The following is a 22,283-nucleotide window of genomic DNA, read 5'->3' as shown; positions in this document are numbered from 1 at the left end:
CTAAGATCATGAACTCCTTATTACCGAATTCAGTCGTAAATTGAAGAAACTAAGGAAAACCACTAAACCATTCAGATATGACCTAAATCAAATCTCTTACGATTATACAGTGCAAGTGACAAACAGATTCAAGGGATTAGATCTGATAGAGTGCTGAGCAACTATGGACGGAGGTTCATGACATTGTACAGGAGGCAGTGATCAAGATCATCCCCAAGAAAATGAAATGCAAAAAGGCAAAATGGTTGTCTGAGGAGGCCTTACAAATAACTATGATTGCCAGGAGAAATATCATTAACTTCAGATATGCAGATGATACCATCCTTAAGGCAGGAAACGAAGAGGAACTAATGAGCCACTTGAGGAAGGTAAAGGGAAAAAGCTGGCCTAAAACTCAACATTCAGAAAACTAAGATCATAGCATCTGATCCATCACTTTATGGCAAATAGATGGGAAGCAATGGAAACAGTGAGACTTTATCTTCTTGGTTTCCAAAATGACTGCAGATGGTGACTGTAGCCATGAAATTAAAAGACATTTGCTCCTTGGAAGAAAAGTTATGATGAGCCTAGACAGCATATTAAAAAGCAGAGATATTACTTTGCTGACAAAGGTCCATCTAGTCAGAGCTATGGTTTTTCCAGTAGTCACGTTTGGATGTGAGAGCTGGTCTATAAAGAAAGCTGAGTGCCGAAGAATTGATGCTTTTGAACTGTGGTGTTGGAGAAGACTCTTGAGAGTCCCTTGGACTACAAGGAGATCCAACCAGTCCATCCTAAAGGAGATCAGACCTGAATATTCATTGGAAGGACTGACGCTGAAGCTGAAACTCCAATACTTTGGCCACCTGATGTGAAGAAATGACTCACTGGAAAAGACCCTGATGCTGGGAAAGATTGAAGGCAGGAGGAGAAGGGGACAACAGAGGATGAGATGGTTGGATGGCATCACTGACTCAACGGACATGAGTCTGAGTAGACTCCGGGAGCTGGTGATGGACAGGGAAGCCTGGCATGCTGCAGTCCATGGGATTGCAAAGAGTCGGACACAACTAAGTGAAACTGAACTGAAAAAGTACATTAAGTAGAACTTAAAAGGAATGTGAAGATATATCTTTTTCCATAAAGTACATCATATCTTTCTTTTGTATACAAGGTATCTTTTAAGTAACATAAACTAATATACTATTATCAGACAGCAAAGTTGATTTTATACAAATATGTCTACAGCCCATATACTCATTCCTACTGTGTTTTCCTTTAAGAGGATAATACTTTCAAATGGTTGACAGACTGTCTTTGTGTCTTGTGTCAGGAAAATGTAAATTTATACAAGTATTAAAAAAAGGCAATTAAGAATAATCTCTACGAACAGAATACAGATTTTTAAACAGTCTATGCTTTAACACTGGTAACTGTCAATGTTTAAAGTCAAATTTGATTACAAAAGATTGAAAAAAGTTTAATATGACTTTTTCCTAGTTTTCTTCCTTTTCTTTCATGGCTCAAGGACATTTTAGTCTGCAGTGATCCAATAAGTATGCATGTTTTGCTGTAACTATTATCTGGTAACAAAATATGTGGAACAGAGAATAGCTTCACAGAGCTCCTAGACTAATTTACTTCAACTTAATGGTTCTTGATGACTCATTTCAATTACAAAAAGAAAACAAGCATTGATAAAGTTCCACATCAACAGATTATATAATGAAACTAACTTAAAAATACTTTCATGTTTAATTTCTTCTTTGATCTTAAGAACCGAGGGAGAGAGAAAAGAGGGGAGAAAAGGAGAGTATCCTCAGTTTACAAAGAGCACCTCAAGAATCAGAGAAGTTAAATTTACCTCAAGGAACAGATACTATCACCTCTGTCTATCAGATGAAGAAAAAAGAAACATAAATAAAACTATTATTATATAATGGTGGTCAAAGAGACAAACAAATTATAAAAGTAAATCAGGGGCCAGGATATTACAAAATAATGGAGGCAGCTCTGAGCTCTTATCCCTCCACAGAAACAAGGAAAAACAAGAAGAACTGTCAGAACCAACTCTGTCAGAACTCTGGAAAATAGTTAGAGGTTTACAGCAACCATGAAACAGCTGAATCAGGCAAAAAAAAAAAAAAAAAAAACCTTAAAATGCTAGGAAAGCTTTGTGGCATTTTTACTTGCTCTTGCTATGAACAAAGCTAGTGGAGCTGATGGATTCCAGCGGAGCTACTTAAAATTCTCAAAGATGGTACTGTTAAAGTGCTGCACTCAACAAATCAGCAAATTTGGAAACTAAGCCACAGGACTGGAAAAAGGTCAGTTTTCATTCTAATCCCAAAGAAAGGCAATGCCAAAGAATGTTCAGACTACCATACAATTACACTCATTTCACATGCTAGCAAGGTAATGCTCAAAATCCTTCAAGCTAGGTTTCATGAGTACATGAACTAAGAACTTCCAGATGTATAAGTTGGGTTTCAGAAAGAGAGAGGAACAAGAGATTAGACTGCCAACATTCACTGCATCATGGAGAAAGGAAAAGAGAAAGCAAGTAGAAAAACATCTATTTTTGATTCATTGATTACACTAAAGCTTTTGACTATGTGGATCACGACTATGGAAAATTCTTAAAGAGATGGCAATAACGGACCACCTTACCTGTCTCCTGAGAAACCTGTAGGCAGGTCAAGAAACAGCAGTTAGAACCTTGCATGAAACAACTCAGTGGTTCAAAATTGGGAAAGGATTACAACAAGGCTGTATATTGTCACCTTGCTTATTTAACATTTCTACAGAGTACATCATAAGAAATGCTGGGCTGGATGATTCACAAGCTGGAATCAAAACTGCTGGGAGAAATATCAGATATGTAAATGATATTACTCTAATGGCAGAAATCAAAGGGGAACTAAAGAGCCTCTTGATGAGGGTGAAAGAAGAGAGTGAAAAAGCTAGCTTAAAATTCAAGGTCCCAAAAACTAAGATCATGGCAAACAGAAGAGGAAAATGTGGAAGCAGAGAGAGATTTTATTTTCTTGGGCTCCAAAATCACTACAGATGATGACTGCAGCCATGAAATTAAAAGACACCTGCTCCTTGGGAGGAAAGCTTCTAGGCAGTGTAGTAAAAGGCAGAGACATCACTTTGCCAACAAAGGTCCACATCGTCAAAGCCATGATTTTTCCAGTGGTCATGTATGGATGTGAAAGTTGGATCATAAAGAAGGCTGAGCGCCAAAGAATCAATACTTTTGAATTGTGGTGCTGGAAAGGACTCTTGAGAGTCCCTTGGACAGCAAGATAAAACCAGTCAATCCTAAAAGAAATCAACCCTGAACAGTCACTGGAAGGACAGATGCTGAAGCTGAAGCTCCAATACTTTTGGTCACCTGATGCGAAGAGCTGACTCACTGGAAAAGACTGAAGGCAAAAGAAGTGGGTAGCAGAGGATGAGATAGTTAGATAGCATCACTGACTCAATGGACAAGAATTTGAGCAAACTTCAGGAGCCAGTAGAGGACAAAGAAAGCTGACATGCTGCAGTCCATGGGGTTGCATAGCGTTGGAGATGATTTAGTGACTCAACTACAACAATCTAATGTCACACCTTAAGAAATTAGAAAAAGAACAAACTAAATACGAAACTAGTCAAAGGAAATGATAATGATTAGTACGAATATAAAAGAACCAAAGAGCAACAACAAAAAAATAGAGTAAATGAAGTCCAAAGTTAGAATTTCAAAAAGATTAGCAAAATTTAAAAATGTTTAGCTAGACTAACCAAGAAAAAAAGACAAAAGACAAAAGATACAAAATAACTATAAAATAACCATGAACAACTATACGCCAAGAAATTAGATAACCTAGATATATGGACAATTTCTAGAAACACAAATTATCTAAACTGATTCAATAAAAAATAGAAAATCTCTGCAGACCTCTAACAAGTAAGAATTGTACCAGCAATCAAAAACTCCCAACAAGTGAAAGTCTGGAAACTGATCACTTCACTGGTGAATTACACCAAATGTTTAAAAAAGAATTAAAATCAATCCTTTCCAAACTCTGCTAAAACACAGAAGGAGAAACTTTCTAACTTATCTTATGAGGGAGTTCCCTGGTAGTCCAGTGGTTAAGGCTCTGCACTCCCAATGCAGGGGGTACAAGTTCAATCTCTGGTTGGAGAACTAAGATTCCACATATAGCCTGACGAAAAAAAACCAAAGGAAAGTCAGTTTATTCTATGAGGCCAGGATCACCAATATCAAAGCCAAAATTATATCCAATATCTCTTATCAATATAGATATAAAAAACCTCAACAAAATATTAGCAAAATAAATTCAACACTATATTAAAATAATTATATAACCATGACTAAGTGAGATTTAGCCCAGGAATACAAGGGTAGTTCATCATAGGAAAACCAATATAATATAATATACCATATTAATATAACAAAAGGAAAAAAATGATTGTCTCAATTAACACAGAAAAAGTATTTGAAACTCCAATGCCGTTTCCTAATAAAAATATTCAGAGAACTAGAAGGGAAACTCCTTCAAAAGGAAGAAAGGGCATTTTTTAAAAAATGACAGCAGATATCATACTCAATGGTGTAAGACTGAAAACTTTACTGCTAAGATCAAGAACAAAGACAAGGATGCCTGCTTTCACCACTGCTGTTCAACATTGTACTGGATGTTCTAACAAAAGAAACTGGGCAAGAAAACAAAATAAAAGGCATCAAAATTGGAAACAAATAAAACTATCTCTGTTCACAGAATACACGATCCAATATTTAGAAACTCTCAAAGAATCCACAAAAAGGTCACTGGAGTTAACAAATCCAGAAAAACTGCAGGCTACAAGATCAACACACACAAACCAATTATGTTTCTATACACTAGCAACAAATGTTTCAAGAAACAAAATAATTCCATTTGTAAAGCATCTAAAATCATAAAATATCTTGAAAATAACCAAAGAGGTGAAGACCAAGGAAGTGAAACACTTGTACTTTGAAAACTACAAACATTGTTGAGAGAAATTCAAGATCTATAAGTGGAAAAATATTCCATGTTAATGGGTTGAAAGATTTAGTATTGGTAAGACATCAATACTGCACAAAGCAATCTACAGATTCAATGTAATTTTTCTTTTTTTTTTTTTGGCCTCATCATGCAGCATTTGGGATCTTAGTTCCCTGACTATGGATCCAACCTGTGCCCCCTGCAGTAGAAGTGCAGAAATTTAACTTCTGGACCACCAGGGACATTTCCCAATGTCATCTTTATTAAAATTACAACAGCATTTTTTTTTTTTTTGCAGAAATGTTAAAACTTGATCCTCAAGTTCATATAGAATTGCAAAGAAGCCTCAATTAGGCAAGACAACATTGAAAAAGAACAAAGCTGAAAGACTGCCAGTTTCCAATCTGAAAACTTACTATAAAATAGTATTTTTTCATAGACTGAAAAATATCTTTTGCTTTGTGGACAACATTTTGTAAGATGACTTTATTTTCAGATCTTTTCTCTTTTTGCACAAAACTATGTTTATGGTTTGTATCACAGAAATGAAATATATCTCTGCATTTTTATATCTGGTCTGTTTCCTTATTTCCTTTGTTTTTAACTCGATATAGATTTTTTTCAAATATATAATGGCACTATTCAGATATCTTGCCCTATCTTTCCTTATTTTCACTGCATGCATTTAATCACTGTATTACTTAATGTTTGATTTGTTATTATGGGCATTTCAAATAGACAAGCATGAAATTGTAATGACAAGAAGCCTATTTTATATTGAGGATATATGCATTTGTATTTCACACACCAGAGATATTAAACACTGATTATTTTATGCTGCTGTTTATTAAAAATGTTTACCATAAAAAAAAAAAAAACACCGTAATCAAAACAGCGTGACACTAGCATAAGGATGGAAATACAGTTCAATGCCGGGCTTCCCAGGGGCTCAGTGGTGAAGAATCTACCTGCCAATGCAGGAGACAGAAAATGCAGGCTCCATCCTTGGGTCAGGAAGATGCCCTGGAATAGTAATGGCAACCCATGCCAGTACTCTTGCTAGGAAAATTCCACGGACAGAGGAGCCTGGCAGGCTACAGTCCATGGGGTTGCAAAGAGTCGGACACAACTAAGCTACTGAACACATAGCTCAGTGCGACAGAATTGAGAGTTCAGAAATAAACCCATACATCTATGACTGACTGATTTACAGGAGTGATATCACCATTCAATGGGGGAAAAGAATAGTCTCTTTAAACAAATGATGCTGAGACAACTGGGTAGCCACACAGAAAAAAGAATGAAGTTGGACTCACTTATAAAAATAAAAAATTAACTCAAAAATCAGTAAACTAAAAAATATACACTAAATATAAGCACAAAATATATAAAACCATACAACACTTAGAAAAGAATATAAGGTGAAACCTTTGTAATCTCCAACCTGGCAATGAACATGACATCAAAAGCATGAGCAACAAAATAAAAAATAGTAGAGAAAATGGACTTCATCAAAATTTTGTAACACTGTGCATCAAAGTACGTTATCAAAAAAGTGGAAAGACAACATAGAGAATGGGGATTATATCTGCAAATCAACTATCTGATAAAAGTCTAGCATCTAGAATATATAAATAACTCTTACTACTCAATACAAAATGGCAAAAAAAAAATTTTTTTAATATGCCAAGGATTTGAATAGATATCTCTCAAAAAAACAACAACAACAACAACACACAAATGGCCTGCTGACACAAAAGATGCTCAGATAATTAGTCATTAGAACCAAACCCTTATACACTGCTAGTGCAAATGAAAAATGGTTCAGCTGCTGTAGAAAAGAGTTTGGTAGTTCCTCAAAAGATTAAATGTAGAATTAAAAGACCTCACAATTTCACTCCTCAGTATATATCCAAAAGAACTGAAAAGTACTGAAATAAGTACATGTACAGGCATGCTTAAAACAGCACAGTTCACAATAGCCAAAAGGCAGGAACAGCCCAAATGACCATCAATAAATGAATTATACACAAATTGCGGAATATACATACAATGGAATAGTGCTAAAACAAAAGAAATGATACATACTTGCAGTGTGGATGAACCTTCAAAATATTATGCTACTTGGAAGAGACGAAACACAAAGATCACATATTGCTGGATTTTATTTATATGAAATATACTGGAAATTACACTTTTTTAAAAAAACAACTATCACTTCCATTGACATGAAATACAACCTTTAGATGAAGCATAAGAGATCTACCATCTCAGAGAAAAACAATGAATGACATGATCAAGAGGGGGTATGTTATGAATAATTAACTCCTATGTGAAAAGCATGGGTTCAGAAAGCCCTACTGATGTAGCAAGAAAGATGCAACTACACGGACAAGTTTTGGATCATATAACAGGATTCCAACTAAAAACAGATGGCATACTCTACTTTGGATAACCTGAGGAAAGTTTATTTACACAAGGACTATTTCCAGAAGTGAAGAAGTAGAGAAATACAAGGGACACCTCAATAGCCCAGAGTACCAGCAGAGGCATTGCCACTCTAGGCAAGAAAAACAAGTGTGGCTCTAAGAACCCAAAAAAGAGAATAGTTTAAGAAAGGATTGTCTTAAAACACTGGTCAATTTATACTGACAAACAGAGCCAGCATATGCCAATCCATATGGAAATAAATACCTTTGTCTCCCCTCCTGCTCTCTAATTTCCTGAAGAGGCTCCCCACTGCCAACCCCCACTTCAACCTGGAAACCAAAAGGTACAGGAGTCACTAATGTAATGCATACAAGTCAGTATCCCAGGGTATATAGCAGAGTAGAGAAGGAAAAAGAAGGTATTCAAAGAGCAAACAAAAGATATCCATCAAGAGGAGTATTCCCAAGTCTCATGACCCTTCCCAGATATATCCAGTGAAGAATCCTAAGCTATTAACTCTGTTGCAGATGGGCTAAGACTGTAATTCTGTTTACCTTGGAAAGCAAGTGACTATAACCTTACAAGAAGTACACCTGACCTTTGAACAACATGGGTTTGAAACGCACAGGTCCATTTATATGTAGATTTTTTTCAATAAATGCATCTTACAGTATTACACCATCTGCAGTTACTTGAATCTATAGATTAGAAAACTTTGATACAGAGTGTGAACTGTAAAGTTACTCAAGGATTTTTGACTCCTAGAGGTTTGGGACCCCTAACCTCTGGCTTATTCAAGAGTCAACTGTAAAACGAAACTGTATCAGTGATACTTTTGTATCAGTTCAGTTGCTCAGTCCCATCCAACTCTTTGCAACCCCATGGCTGCAGCATGCCAGGATTCCCTGTCCATCACCAATTCCTGGAGCTTGCTCAAACTCATGTCTATCTAGTCGGTGATGCCATCCAACCATCTCATCCTCTGTCGTCCCTTCTCCTCCCACCTTCAATCTTTTCCAGCATCAGAGTCTTTTCCAGTGAGTCAGTTCTTCGCATCAGGTGGCCAAAGTATTGAGAGTTTCAGCGTCAGCATCAGTCCTTCCAATGAATATTCAGGATTGATTTCCCTTAGGATGGACTGGCTGGATCTCCTTGCAGTCCAAGGGACTCTCAAGAGTCTTCTCCAACACCAGAGTTCAAAAGCATCTATTCTTTGGCACTCAGCTTTCTTTTACAGTCCAACTCTCACATCCAAACACGACTACTGGGAAAAACATAGCTCTGACTAGTCGGACTTTTGTCAGTAATGTCTCTGCTTTTTAATATGCTGTCTGTGTCTGTCATAGCTTTTCTTCCAAGGAACCAGCGTCTTTTAATTTCATGGCTGCAGTCACCATCTGTAGCGATTTTGGAGCCCACAAAAATAAAGTCTGTCACTGTTTCCATTGTTTCCCTATCTATTTGCCATAAAGTGATGGGACCAGATGCCATGATCTTCATTTTTTGAATGTTGAGTTTTTTAAGCCAGCTTTTTCACTTCACTTTCCTCTTTCGGTTTGATCAATAGGCACCTTTATTTATATAAGTGATGGAAAACTAATTAAAAGATGTTAAGCATGAAGAGACATGTTAAAATACTGTTTTAGAAAGATTACTACTATACTACTGTGTAGATGTGAGGCATCTGGGTGGTGTAGGTAGCGCAACTGAAGGCAAAGGAGTAACTAATTGATCATGAATATTTTTGAAATTATTTATTTACTTTTGGCTGCACTGGGTCTTCGCTGTAGCACACGGGCTTTCTCTAGTTGTGGTGAGCAGGGACTAGCGCACAGGCTTCTCGTTGTTGTGGTTTCTGTTGCAGAGGATGGGCTTTAGGGCATGGGCTCAGTTGCCCCATGGCATATAAGATCATAGTTTCTGGACCAGAGATTGAACCTATGTCCCCTGCATTGGCAGGGGGATTCTTAACCACTAGACTACCAGGGAAGTCCCTTGACCATGAGTATTTATAGTAAGTTTAACTTCAAACATATACCATGGGATAAAAGAACATGAGATTGTCTATCTTTTTTTCTACAATAAAAGTTTAAAAATTTTAAACCTCATTATTTTAGAGTTTTCATAAAAAGTCATAATTTATAAGTTAACTGGTTATCTACAAATTGTCTAACTTACTTCAAGAGAATTACCTAGACAAATATTACAGTTATTTTTACAGATTATTTTGCTTGATATACTTTGGGGCTACTTTCTAGGTATATGCAAGCTTATTAAGCTGAAGCTTCTATACTGTCAGCAAGTGATGCGAAGAGCCGACTCACTGAAGTTGGCTGAACACAATGAAAACAATCTCTACAAGGTATACTAATTAAATAACGTCATAAATAAGAAATAGAAAGGAAAACTTTATATATTGAGTGACAAAAAAGGTAAAGCTGAATACTTTTCATATAAATGATTTATGACACTTTAATGACTAAACAAATTTTCTAATACACTCTACCATTTACATTTCTATCCATTTAAAAACTGAACATTTAAAACATACCCTTTCTGATAAACAAGTAATTTCCCATGGAATCAAGCATGACTAGAGGATAATACTTCATTAAATTCATTATCTTTTTCTAGGCAACTTTTTTTTTTTTTATACAAAGGCTTTCAATTTTATTTTTTAACAGCTTCTAAATGATCAGCTAGCTAGTTAGGACTGTACACTTGGTACTTTTTGCGGTTGTTCAGTCATTCAATCATGTCCACTTTTGAGGACTGCCCTCCTCTGTCCACTGAGGCAACTTTTGATTGAAACATGGTTGATTTACAATATTGTATTAATTTCAGTTCTGTGGTTTTGGAGAAGACTTTTGAGAGCCCCTTGGACTGCAAGGAGATCCAACCTGTCAATCCTAAAGGGAATCAGTCCTGAATATTCATTGGAAGGACTAATGCTGAAGCTGAAACTCCAATACTTTGGCCACCTGATGCGAAGAACTGATTCACTGGAAAAGACCCTGATGCTGGGAAAGATTGAAGGCGGAAGGAGAAGGGAACGACGGAGGATGAGATGGTTGGATGGCATCACCGACTCAATGGACATGAGTCTGAGTAAGCTCTGGGAGTTGGTGATGGAAGGGAAGCCTGGTATGCTGCAGTCCATGGAGTCATAAAGAGTCAGACACGACTGAGCGACTGAACTGAAGCAACTTACTTTTTTATTGAAGTATGATTGATTTACAATATTTTGCTAATTTCAGGTGTTCTGTAAAGTGATTAAGTTACATATAATTTTCAGATTATTTTCCATTATAGTGTAATAGAAGATACTGAATATTGTTTCCTGTGTTACACAGTAAATCCTTATTGCTTATCTCTTTTAAATATAGTAGCTTGTATTATCTGCTAATCCCATAGCCTTAACTGATCTTTTCCCCACTCCCACTCTCCTTTGGTAACCACAAGTATGGTTTTCTATGTCTTTGAGTCTGTTTCGGTTTTATAAATAAGTTTATTTGTATTATTTCTTAGACTTCACATATAAGTGATACCAGATAATCTTTTTCTGACTGACTTAGCTTAGAACGACATTCTCAAGGTCCACCCATGTTGCTGCAGATGGCAATGTTTCCTTCTTTTGATGGCTGATTGATATCCCATTGTGTGTGTGTGTGCACGCATGCACATGCTTGCACATGCGTGCACACATCACATCTTCTTAAACCAATGGTCTGCTGATGGGCATGTCTTCACTAATGAAAAAATGTTTCTATGAACATTGGGGTACATGTATCTTTTCAAGTTAGCATTTCATTTTTTTCATATATGCCTAGGAGTGGGGTTGCTGGATTATACGGCAACACTATTTTCAGTTTTTTAAGGAATCTCCATATTATTTTCCACAGTGGCTGCACCAATGTACATTCCCACCAACAGTGTAGGAGGGTTCCTTTTCTCCACATCCTCTCCAGCATTTATTATTTAAAGACTTTTCAATGACAGTCATTCTGATCTGTGTGAGATAATACCTTATTGTATTTTTGATTTGCTCTTCTCTAATGATTAGTCATGTTGAGCATCTTTTCATGTACCCACTGGCCATTTCATATGTCTTTTTTGGAAAAATGTCTATTTAGGTCTTCTGCCCATTTTTTACTTGTGTAGGTTTTTAAGAAATAACTCGTTGTATGAGCTATTTGTATATTTTAGAAATCAAGCTCTTGTTGGTTGTATCATTTGCAATTTTTTTTCTCACATTCTGTAAGTTGTCTTTTCATTTCATTGATGGTTTCCTTTGCTATGCAAAAGCTCTGAGGTTTCAACAGGTCCCTTTTATTTACTTTTACTTTTATTTTTATGCTTTTAAGAGACTGATCTAAGAAAACACTGCTACAATTGATGTCATAAAATGTTCTACCTATGTTCTCTTTCAGGAGTTTTATGGTGGCAAGTGTTATATTCAGGTCCCTAAATCATTTTAAGAGACTTTTTAAAAAATATTTTAAAGCTTAAATATAAAAATAACATCTTTTAGTAATATGCTCTAACAAAACCTTAGAAGGCCTTCAATTTTATTTTTATACATCAGAAGCATAAGGGGCTTTTCATAATCTATATGGCACTATGATTTCTCATATAGTATAATTAGTAACATAAAATAAATTCTTAAAATTTCTAAAATTCTTATTTCTGAGAAATTTCTGTCACAGTAAATTCTTCTTTTATCAACAAATCACTTTTATTCAATAGGACCATATAAACTGAAAATCTTTGATGAACAAGGACACCCACCTGGGTGACCATTTGTCATGTTCTTCAGGGTAAGAGGTAGTTAACTATTCACCTTCTCAATACTACAACACAGTAAAGAAAATATTCTGCCTCCATTAGTAGCTAACAAATTTTGCTTTATTCAAATTTCCAAGTCCAAACCACCGGATGTACTAAATCAGGAAATAATCACAGAAATGCCAGGAATAACTGTTAGTAAGCATTTTAATGCCTTTGCAGGACACTGCAGTCCTAGCTAGAAATTAGCAAGAGCTGGGAACTTGCTACATGCATGACCTGTATGGATAACACGCTATCAGTTCTGATACTGCAGCTATAGTTGTTCAGTCGCTCAGCCATGTCCAACTCTTTGCAACCCCGTGGACTGCAGCACACTAGGCTTCCGTGTCCTTGACCATCTCCCAGAGCTTGCTCAAACTCATGTCCATTGAGTCCGTGATGCTATCCAACCATGTCATCCTAGGTTGCCCTCTTCTCCTCCTGTCTTCAATCTTTCCCAGCAACAGGGTCTTTTCTAATGACATTGCTCTTTACATTAGGTGGCCAAAGTATTGTAGCTACAGCTTCTAATGAATATTCTGGGTTGATCTCCTTTGGGATTGACTGGTTTGATCTCCTTGCAGTCCAAGAGACTCTCAAGAGTCTTCTCCAGCACCACAATTCAAAAGCACCAATTTTTGGTGCTAAGCTTTCTTTAAGGCCCAACTCTCACATTCACACATGACTACTGGAAAAACCATAGCTTTGACTATACAGCCCTTTGTCAACAAAATAATGTCTCTGCTTTTTATTACACTGTCTAGGTTTCTCATAGCTTTTCTTACAAGGAGCAAGCATCTTTTAATTTCATGGCTGCAGTCACTATCTGCAATGCTTTGGGAGACCCAAAAACTAAAGTCTGTCATTGTTTACATTGTTTCCTATCTATTTGCCATGAAGTGATGGGACCAGATGCTATGCGCTTCGTTTTTTGAATGTTGAGTTTTAAGTCAGCTTTTTCACTCTCCTCTTTCACCTTCATCAAGAGGCTCTTTAGTTCTTAGCTTTCTGCGATAAGGGTGGTATCACCTGCATATCTGAGGTTATTGATATTTCTCCTGGCAATCTTGATTTCAGCCTGTGCTTCATCTAGTCCACCATTTCTCATGGTGTACTTACGTAGAAGTTAAATAAGCAGGGTGACAATACACAGCCTTGATGTACTCCTTTTCCAATTTGGAACCAGTCCATTGTCCCACGTCCAGTTCTAACTCTTGCCTCCTGACCTGCATACAGGTTTCTCAGGAGACAGGTAAGGTGGTCTGGTATTCCTATTTCTTTAAGAATTTTCCAGTTTGTTGTGATCCACATGGTCAAAGACTTTAGCATAGTCAATGAAGCAGAAGTAGATATTTTTCTGGAACTCTCTTGCTTTTTTGATGATCCAGTGGATGCTGGCAATTTGATCTCTGGTTCCTCTGCCTTTTTGAAATCCAGCTTGAACATCTGGAAGTTCTCAGTTCACGAACTGTTCAAGCCTGACTTGGAGAATTTTGAGCATGACTCTGCTATTGTACGAAATGAGTGCAATTGTGTAGTAGTCTGAACATTCTTTGGCATTTCCTTTCTTTGGGATTGGAATGAAAATTGGTCTTGTCCAGTCCTGTGGTCACTGCTGAGTTTTCCAAATTTGCTGGCATATTGAGTGCAGCACTTTAACAGCATTATCTTTTAGAATTTGAAATAGCTCCACTGGAATTCCATTACCTCCACTAGCTTTGTTCATAGTGATGTTTCCTAAGGCCCACTTGACTTTACATTCCAGGATGTCTGACTCTAGGTGAATGATCACACCATCGTAGTTATCTGGGTCATGAAGATCTTTTTTGTATAGTTCTTCAGTGTATTCTTGCCACCTCTTCTTAATATCTTCTGCTTCTGTTAGGTCCAAACTGTTTCTGTCCTTTATTGTGCCCATCTTTGCATGAAATGGTCCCTTGGTATCTCTAATTTTCTTGAAGAGATCTCTTGTCTTTCCCATTCTATTGTTTCCCTCTATTTCTTTACATTGTTCACTTAGGAAGGCTTTCTTATCTCTCCTTGCTCTTCTTTGGAACTCTGCATTTAGATAGGTATATCTTTTCTTTTCTCCTTTGCCTTTTGCTTCTCTTTTCTCAGCTATTTGTAAGGCCTCCTCAGACAGTAATTGTGCCTTTTTGCATTTCTTTCTCTTGGGGTTGCTTTTGATCACCACCTCCTATCACAAACCTCCATGCATAATTCTTCAGGTACTCTATCAGATCTAATCCCTTGAATCTATTTCTCACTTCCACTGTACAATCATAAGGGATTTGATTTAGGTCATACCTTAGTGGCCTAGTGCTTTTCCCTACCTTCTTCAAGTTTAGTCTGAATTTTGCAGTAAGGAGTTCATGATCTGAGCCACAGTCAGCTCCTGATCTTGCTTTTGCTGACTATATAGAGCTTCACCATCTTTGGATGAAAAGAATATATTCCATCTGATTTTGGTATTGACCATCTGGTGATGTTCATGTGTAGAGACCTCTCTTGTGCTGTTGGAAGAGGGTGTTTGCTGTGACCAATGCGTTCTTGGCAAAACTCTGTTAGCCTTGGCCCTGATTCATTTTGTACTCCAAAGACAAACTTGCCTTGCTCCAAGTATCTCTTCACTTCCCACTTTGCATTCCAGTCCCCTATAATGAAAAGGACACCTTTTTTGGATGCTAGCTCTAGAAGGTCTCGTAGGTCTTCATAGAACTGTTCAACCTTAGCTTCCTCGGCATCAGTGGTTGGGGCATAGTCTTGCATTACTGTGACATTGAATGGTTTGCCTTGGAAACAAACAGAGATCATTCTGTCATTTTTGAGACTGCGCCCAACTACTGCATTTTGGACTCTTTTGACTATGAGAGCTACTCCATTTCTTCTAAGGAATTCTTCCCACAGTTGTAGATATAATGGTCATTTGAATTAAATTTGCAGCTACAGTAGTAGCTACATGTGATTATATCATGGATAGCTTATAATTTAACCTGGAAAAAATCACTATTTTAAAAGACACAGTTCCACATGGATTCACCCTTGTTCTAAAACATGTAACACTTAGTCTTTCTTTGCTTTCCCACACAGTGCACACTGGGAAATTTTAAAAGCTACTAAACTTTCCAAGTGGCGCTAGTGGTAAGAACCTGCCTGCCAATGCAGGAGACCTAAGAGATATGGATTCAATCCCTAGGTGAGGCAGATCCCCGGAAAAAGGCATGGCAATCCACTCCAGTATTCTTGCCTGAAGAATCCCATGGACAGAAGAGCCTAGTGGGCTACAGTCCACAGGGTCACACAGAGTCGGACATGACTGAAGTGACTACGCACACTTGCACAAATTAGGCATAGGTGCCTTACCAACCAGCAACTTGGAAGGCAGAATGTAATACATTTATTTGCTTTGTATAATTTTTTATCTTGGTAGAAATGCTCAGGAATAAAAAGACAAAGTAACTGAAAACTCCTTCCTCCCCTCCCCACCCATCACTGCCCATGGCTGGACATATCACTGATCCTAAAGAGAAAAAAAGGAAAAACAGTTGGAGGATCACCCAGAAAGTGACACCTCAATTCTGCTGCCTTTCAGACATATGGCCTAAAGCAAATGACTTTGGTGCAGTTTCCCCATATGTAAAATGGATGTGATAATAATAAAATAAAATAATAAATTAAACAATAAAATCTGCACACTTATCTCCCAGGACTGTGGTCAACAATCAAATTAGATGATGTGCTTTGAAATCACAGAGTGCTCTGAAATTACATAATGGTATTAGTGAAAGCACATTTACTCAGTTAACTCATTATTTTTTCCAGTAGCAATTTATAAAATGGCTCAGAGACCTATAGGAGCTAAACTGGAAAGATGAATAATGTATTCAACATGCATTAGAAGAATCACATGTGATGATTTACATTGTTCTAATTTAATCAACATGAATTCATGGAAAATCAAATGACAAAATAACTAAGAGACAATGCATTGGTTAAAAACACATTTGTAAGTAAAGGGACTGATAACTTCATTGTCAGTGAGGACAGGCTCAAGTTTTGCAGTAGTAATGAATAACCCCAAAATTACAGTGGTTTAATTTAAGAGAGGTTTATTTCTTGCTCATGTTGTCTGTCAGGATGGGACGTACAGCTGACCCTTGTTGCCCAAGGCTATCATGGACATCAAATAGTAATTCATTAAAAAATTTTTGAATCATAGTTTTGATAGTATTTTTTCCTTCTATCCCTTCTATTCTACTGGTAAAAAATTATAATAAAAATATATCCTTCTGAATTATAATTTCCACTTAAAACATGCTACTTTCCTGTCATTTAGTGTTACTGCTGTCATTCTTTTTCAGGAAATGAACTTTTATTAGTATTTATATTTAAGGATTAAAACTTAAAAATAAGATAAAATCACTTTTGTCTTCTTTGCGGTAGTACCTGAAGAGAACATAGGGATCAAGTATTTCTAATCTCATCAACTTTTTATTATTTGGAACCTCTGTAATATTCTAAGATAGAGTAGGGAGACAGTATATTTAAATGGAGTTCAGTGTCTTTCTAAAAGTACCAGATTTGCCATTTGGAATAATGGGATCAACAAGCACAAACCTTGGAATTACTTTTGGAAACAGGCTTTTCACCTAGGGCACCCCAGGGTAACTTGGCTATTAAATTTGTGACCTAAAATCACTAACAAAAACCAACTACTGGCATCTCATTTATAAGTACATTATATCTCTAGTATTAAGATCTTAAAGACTTAACTATCTTTAATATAAACAACTTAATGAGAAAGATAAATGCAGGATACTGATAGGATTATAAATTTCAAGACAAAGTGAAAACTGGAGCATTTGCAGTTATGAAAAACCAATGAATATTCAGAGCTCTGAAGCAGCACAACAAAGTTTCAGTAGGGATTATTGTGTGGAGAAGAGCACCAATATTTACCCATGTCCTAGTGGCTATACATCTGAAAGATCTGGTGGTAAAAAATATAAAGAGATGCCTAGCTGCCGCCATGGTCCCAACCTGCACAGAACTCCTTCACCTGATGATTCTTTAAGAAAGACAACTTAATAACAATCATTTCAGTTATGGAAACCACTGCATTTATGAGTCTGTTCCTCTAAAACTGTTTCTATTAGCTTCAAAACCTTTTAGGGGCATGTGGAAAGAGGATTTGAACAACCACACTTCAGTCAGTTGTATCATCTTGCCCAATCATTAATAAAATTTCCTAAATTTCCTAAATCACAGAGGAAAGAGAACTTAAAGAAATGTTTTCAGATAAGACATAAAGCAGTTGTACAATTGAAGGAATTTCTAATTTGTTAAATTCACTATTGTTTATTACCTAAACATCACATAAAAGAATCACACCAAAACCAGAGATAAAACAAAGCTTCTGTATAATACGAAACTTAACTGGAATGCTATAAAATTACCAATGCTTAACACAGGCATCTCCTGGAAACTTTAAAAAAAAGTAATTCAAATATTAACACTAGGTGGCAGAAGGTTATATTGTGTTCTTAATACATAAGAGTTTAATATTTCAATAGAAACAATAAATTACAAGTCTGAAACTCACACTAAAAAGTCTTTGAAAAATTGAGCTTTTCAGACCACCTATTCTAATATTAACCCTGTTAAAGATTTTATAATGTTGAAAAGCCTCGTGAAACAGAAAATAACTGAATTTAATGGACATCCTTTTAGATATCTCATCAGAAGTCTACCTAGTCAATGAATTCAGATAAGTAACTAAAGAAGTTTGATGGCAAATTTCCTCCTTTATAGTGACTTTCAAATCTAACACTGCATCCTACACAGTTTGAAAAAAGCAGCAGCTGTAAGCCAAATATCTATGAATATAGAATATAATACTCTCATATCTCCTCCTATGCTGCTTTGTACTCTTATTCCTGGCATTTCTTCATCATCTGACATTTTCTTTTTTCATCCTTTTCTGTTCTGATACCTATTTTTGATCCCCTACTACATCTTATGGATTAAAAAATAAATCAATTTTAAAAGTAATCAAAATAAACAGAGTTGTAAACAACATAAAAAGCATTCCTTTTTTTTTTTTTTTGGTTGTTTTTTGTACTGCTTCTCTTCCTCCATGCTATAACATATATACAGAGAAGAAATTTATAAATTATCAAAAAGGTGGGCATAACAGAAGACTGAATTTTAAAAATTTACATCTTCTTCCTGGATTCCTTCCTGAAAATAATCAGTGAATGAAAACTCCTATCAAACTGTATGTATATTAACTTTCCAGAGAAGCCAATAAAGCAGATGACAGTATGCCTGCTTTATTCTGATTAACTTTTTGTGGGAATAATAACATTTTCTTGACCTTTCTTACTTGTTTTTAAAATTCTCTTTTATCCTGATCAAGAAAGTTTAAATTATTCTTAATATTTTTGTTCCTACCTTTAAATATAAATCTAATTCATTACACTACATGACTTCAGTACATTATAATCCTCTGGGGCCTCCATTTCTTTGTCTCTAAAATAAGGATGTTGCTGGAGGTGATACCTGAAGTCTTTTTTTTTTTTTTTCCTATAAAATTCTATGATTCATTCCTTCCTTCACTGTACTCCCTAAATATTCTACTAAGAAATATGAAATAAAAGCAAAGATGCCTTACCATCAAACTATAAAACAGTGATGGGACTTCCCTGTGGTCCAGTGGCTAAGAGTCTGTGCTCCCAATGCAGAGGGCCAAGTTCAGTCCCTGGTCAGGGAACTAAATCCCATATGCTGCAACTAAGGATCCTGCAGGCCTCAGTGAAAATGGAAAATCCCTCATGCCACAACTGAGACCCAGAACAGATAGGTAGATAGATCGATAGCAACATATCTACATTAGCTGTAGGGGTCTACAGCCTTTTTCAATAAATAAATATATGAAACGGTACTAATAAAAAATGAAGTCATAAGAGTGTGAGTGTTCAAATTCTTCAAACTGAAGCAACCTAATTCCAATGTTTTTCTACATTACTTTCCACTATACCCCTCCATTTTTTTCAAATTGGAATATAGTTGATTTATAATGTTGCGTTAATTTCAGGTGTACAGCAAAGTGAATCAGTTATATATGTATATACACACACATATATACATATACACACTTTTTTCTTCTTAGGCTCCTTTCTCATATAGGCCATTACTGAGTGCTCAATACGGATCCCTGTGCTATACAGTAGGTTCTTATTATTTATCTATTTTATATAGAGTAGTGTGTATATGTCGATCACAATCTCCAAATTTATTCTTCTCCCCCTGGTTCCCTGGTAATCATGAGTTTGTTTTCTGCATCTGTGAGTCTACTTCTGCTTTGTAAATAAGTCATTTGTATCCTTTTTTTAGATTCCACATATAAGCGATTTTCTATGATTTTCTATGTCTGATTTACTTCACTCAGTATGTTCACTGTGGGACTATTGGCAAATAACCAAGACATGGAAGCAACCTAAATGTCCATCAACAGCAAAATGGATAAAGAAGACATGGTAATAGTATACAGACAATGGAATAATACTCAGTCATAAAAAAGAACAAAATAATGTCATTTCCACTATTCTCTTTCCTGCAACTGATTCTGCACCTAAGTTTCAATACTGATTATTAGCTATGTATGCTCTATTGCTTTCCCCTAATTCCTCCTCTGCTCATGTTCTATAACAGAAAAGTTTTTCTTCACTTTTACATGACAAAATTCTAACTATTTCCAGCTGCAGTTCCTGAAAAACTTCTAAGCTTATCTAGATCTCTTTCAGAGAACAGAATAAATACACAGTTTGAATTCAGACAGTTCTGGGTTTAAGTATTATTTCCAAATATTATTTGGTGACAATTTACCTATACACTGTAGGGCTGTTGTGAAATGAATTAATATAAATGCTTAATTTCATGTCTGGCAATATGCTCAAAATTAATTCCACTTCTTCATCACTTCTCTAAACTCCAACATTACACTTTATCTGCTTTCTTATAGTTCTTCTCATTTTCTACGTGTCTAATAGTTACTTACTTATGCTAGCAGTATATTCATGGTGCTGTGGCATACGTGCTTAGTTATGTCCAACACTTGCAACTCCATGAACTGTAGTCAATAGGCTCTTCTGTTCCTGGGATTTTTTTAGGCAAGGATACTGGACTGGGTTGCCATTTCCTCCTCCAGAGGAAACTTCTCGACCCAGGGTTCGAACCACCGCCCCCCCCCCACCAATGTATGTCTGTTGCAGGTAGACTCTCTACCCACTAAACCATTGGGGAAGCCCAGTATTCTAACATAAGTATACTACTCTGAAAGCAGAAATCATGTCTGATATATCCTAGAATTTTTCACAATGTCAAACATATCATGTACCCATAATGAACTCACAATATTTGTTAAATGAATTAAAAACACTGAAAAATGACATACTACCTCATGACTAAAAGGGATAACCACACACATTGGAAAGTTAATATAAATAGTTTCCATTTCCTTCAACTAATGAAAAGTGAATATAAATACGAATTGGAATGCCAACTTTTAATCAATGCAAAAACCTATATGTACATTCTCATACTTTACACAAAGTATTTCCATATCATTTATAATATTTTTGAAAAGGCAACTGCCTGGAAAGTGGCCTCTATTACATAACACAAATAAGACTCCCTCCTCAAGACAATAGTTTTTAACTAGATTAAAAAAAGAAAGAGGAGGAGGAGGGGGAGGAGGGGAAAGAAAGAGGAGGGAGAGAAAGGGAAGGGGGAAGAAAGAAGGAAGAAAGGAAAAAGAAAACCAAAATTTACCTGGATGATTTCTGACATTCATTTAATACTCAATTAAAATTTCTACAACATACGTGATGAACTATAAGACTTAAATAAAATAAACGTCAAGTGACAAGCCAGAAAGAGTATACAACTTAGATTTTCCAAATGGGTACTGTATGTTCTCAATATATTATAATCTAAGATTATTTGGGACACATATTTCGCTGGTGTCAATGAGTAGATGATTAAAGCATCCACCAGACACTTTTCCCTTTAAAGAAGACGACCATCTAATTGCAGCGGCTGTGGCAGCAGCACTTGGAGGTGGTGGTGGCGACAGAGCAAGAGCAGTTAGCATTTATTCAGTTCAGTTCAGTTCAGTTCAGTCGCTCAGTCGTGACCCCATGAATCGCAGCATACCAGGCCTCCCTGTCCATTACCAACCCCCGGAGTTCACTCAGACTCACGTCCATCGAGTTAGTGATGCCATCCAGCCATCTCATCCTCGGTCGTCCCCTTCTCCTCCTGCCCCCAATCCCTTCTGGCATCAGAGTCTTTTCCAGTGAGTCAACTCTTCGCATGAGGTGGCCAAAGTACTGGAGTTTCAGCTTTAGCATCATTCCTTCCAAAGAAATCCCAGGGCTGATCTCCTTCAGAATGAACTGGTTGGATCTCCTTGCAGTCCAAGGGACTCTCAAGTCTTCTCCAACACCACAGTTCAAACGCATCAATTCTTCGGGGCTCAGCCTTCTTCACAGTCCAACTCTCACATCCATACATGACCACAGGAAAAACCATAACCTTGACTAGACGGACCTTAGTCGGCAAAGTAATGTCTCTGCTTTTGAATACGCTATCTAGGTTGGTCATAACTTTTCTTCCAAGGAGTAAGCGTCTTTTAATTTCATGGCTGCAGACACCATCTGCAGTGATTCTGGAGCCCAAAAGATAAAGTCTGACACTGTTTCCCATCTATTTCCCATGAAGTGATGGGACTAGATGCCATGATCTTCGTTTTCTGAATGTTGAGCTTTAAGCCAACTTTTTCACTCTCCTCTTTCACTTTCATCAACAGGCTTTTTAGCTCCTCTTCACTTTCTGCCATAAGGGTGGGGACATCTGCATATCTGAGGTTACTGATATTTCTCGGGGCGATCTTGATTCCAGCTTGTGTTTCTTCCAGTCCAGCGTTTCTCATGATGTACT

At 36.6% G+C, this 22,283-nt stretch overlaps 1 protein-coding gene across 5 annotated transcripts in view; it reads right to left on the bottom strand.

The window, feature by feature from the left end:
* The window catches only part of MNAT1 (MNAT1 component of CDK activating kinase), a 221,178-nt gene that overhangs the window by 20,732 nt on the left and 178,163 nt on the right, over window positions 1-22,283 (bottom strand). The window contains exon 8 of one of the 5 annotated variants that reach the window (XM_060418138.1): window positions 1-22,283. This exon is cut by the window's left edge and continues 8,282 nt beyond it. The exons of 3 other annotated variants lie outside the window; for them this stretch is intronic. In XM_060418138.1, the coding sequence (XP_060274121.1) occupies window positions 22,211-22,283 (73 nt within the window). In that variant the 3' untranslated portion in view covers window positions 1-22,210. One more of the 5 variants, XM_060418139.1, reaches the window with a different exon arrangement.

Source organism: Ovis aries, chromosome 7, assembly GCF_016772045.2.
Source record: "Ovis aries strain OAR_USU_Benz2616 breed Rambouillet chromosome 7, ARS-UI_Ramb_v3.0, whole genome shotgun sequence".
NCBI classification, from domain to species: domain Eukaryota; kingdom Metazoa; phylum Chordata; class Mammalia; order Artiodactyla; family Bovidae; genus Ovis; species Ovis aries.
Note: the sequence above shows the minus strand (reverse complement) of the source record. Positions and strands in the feature narration are given on the sequence as shown.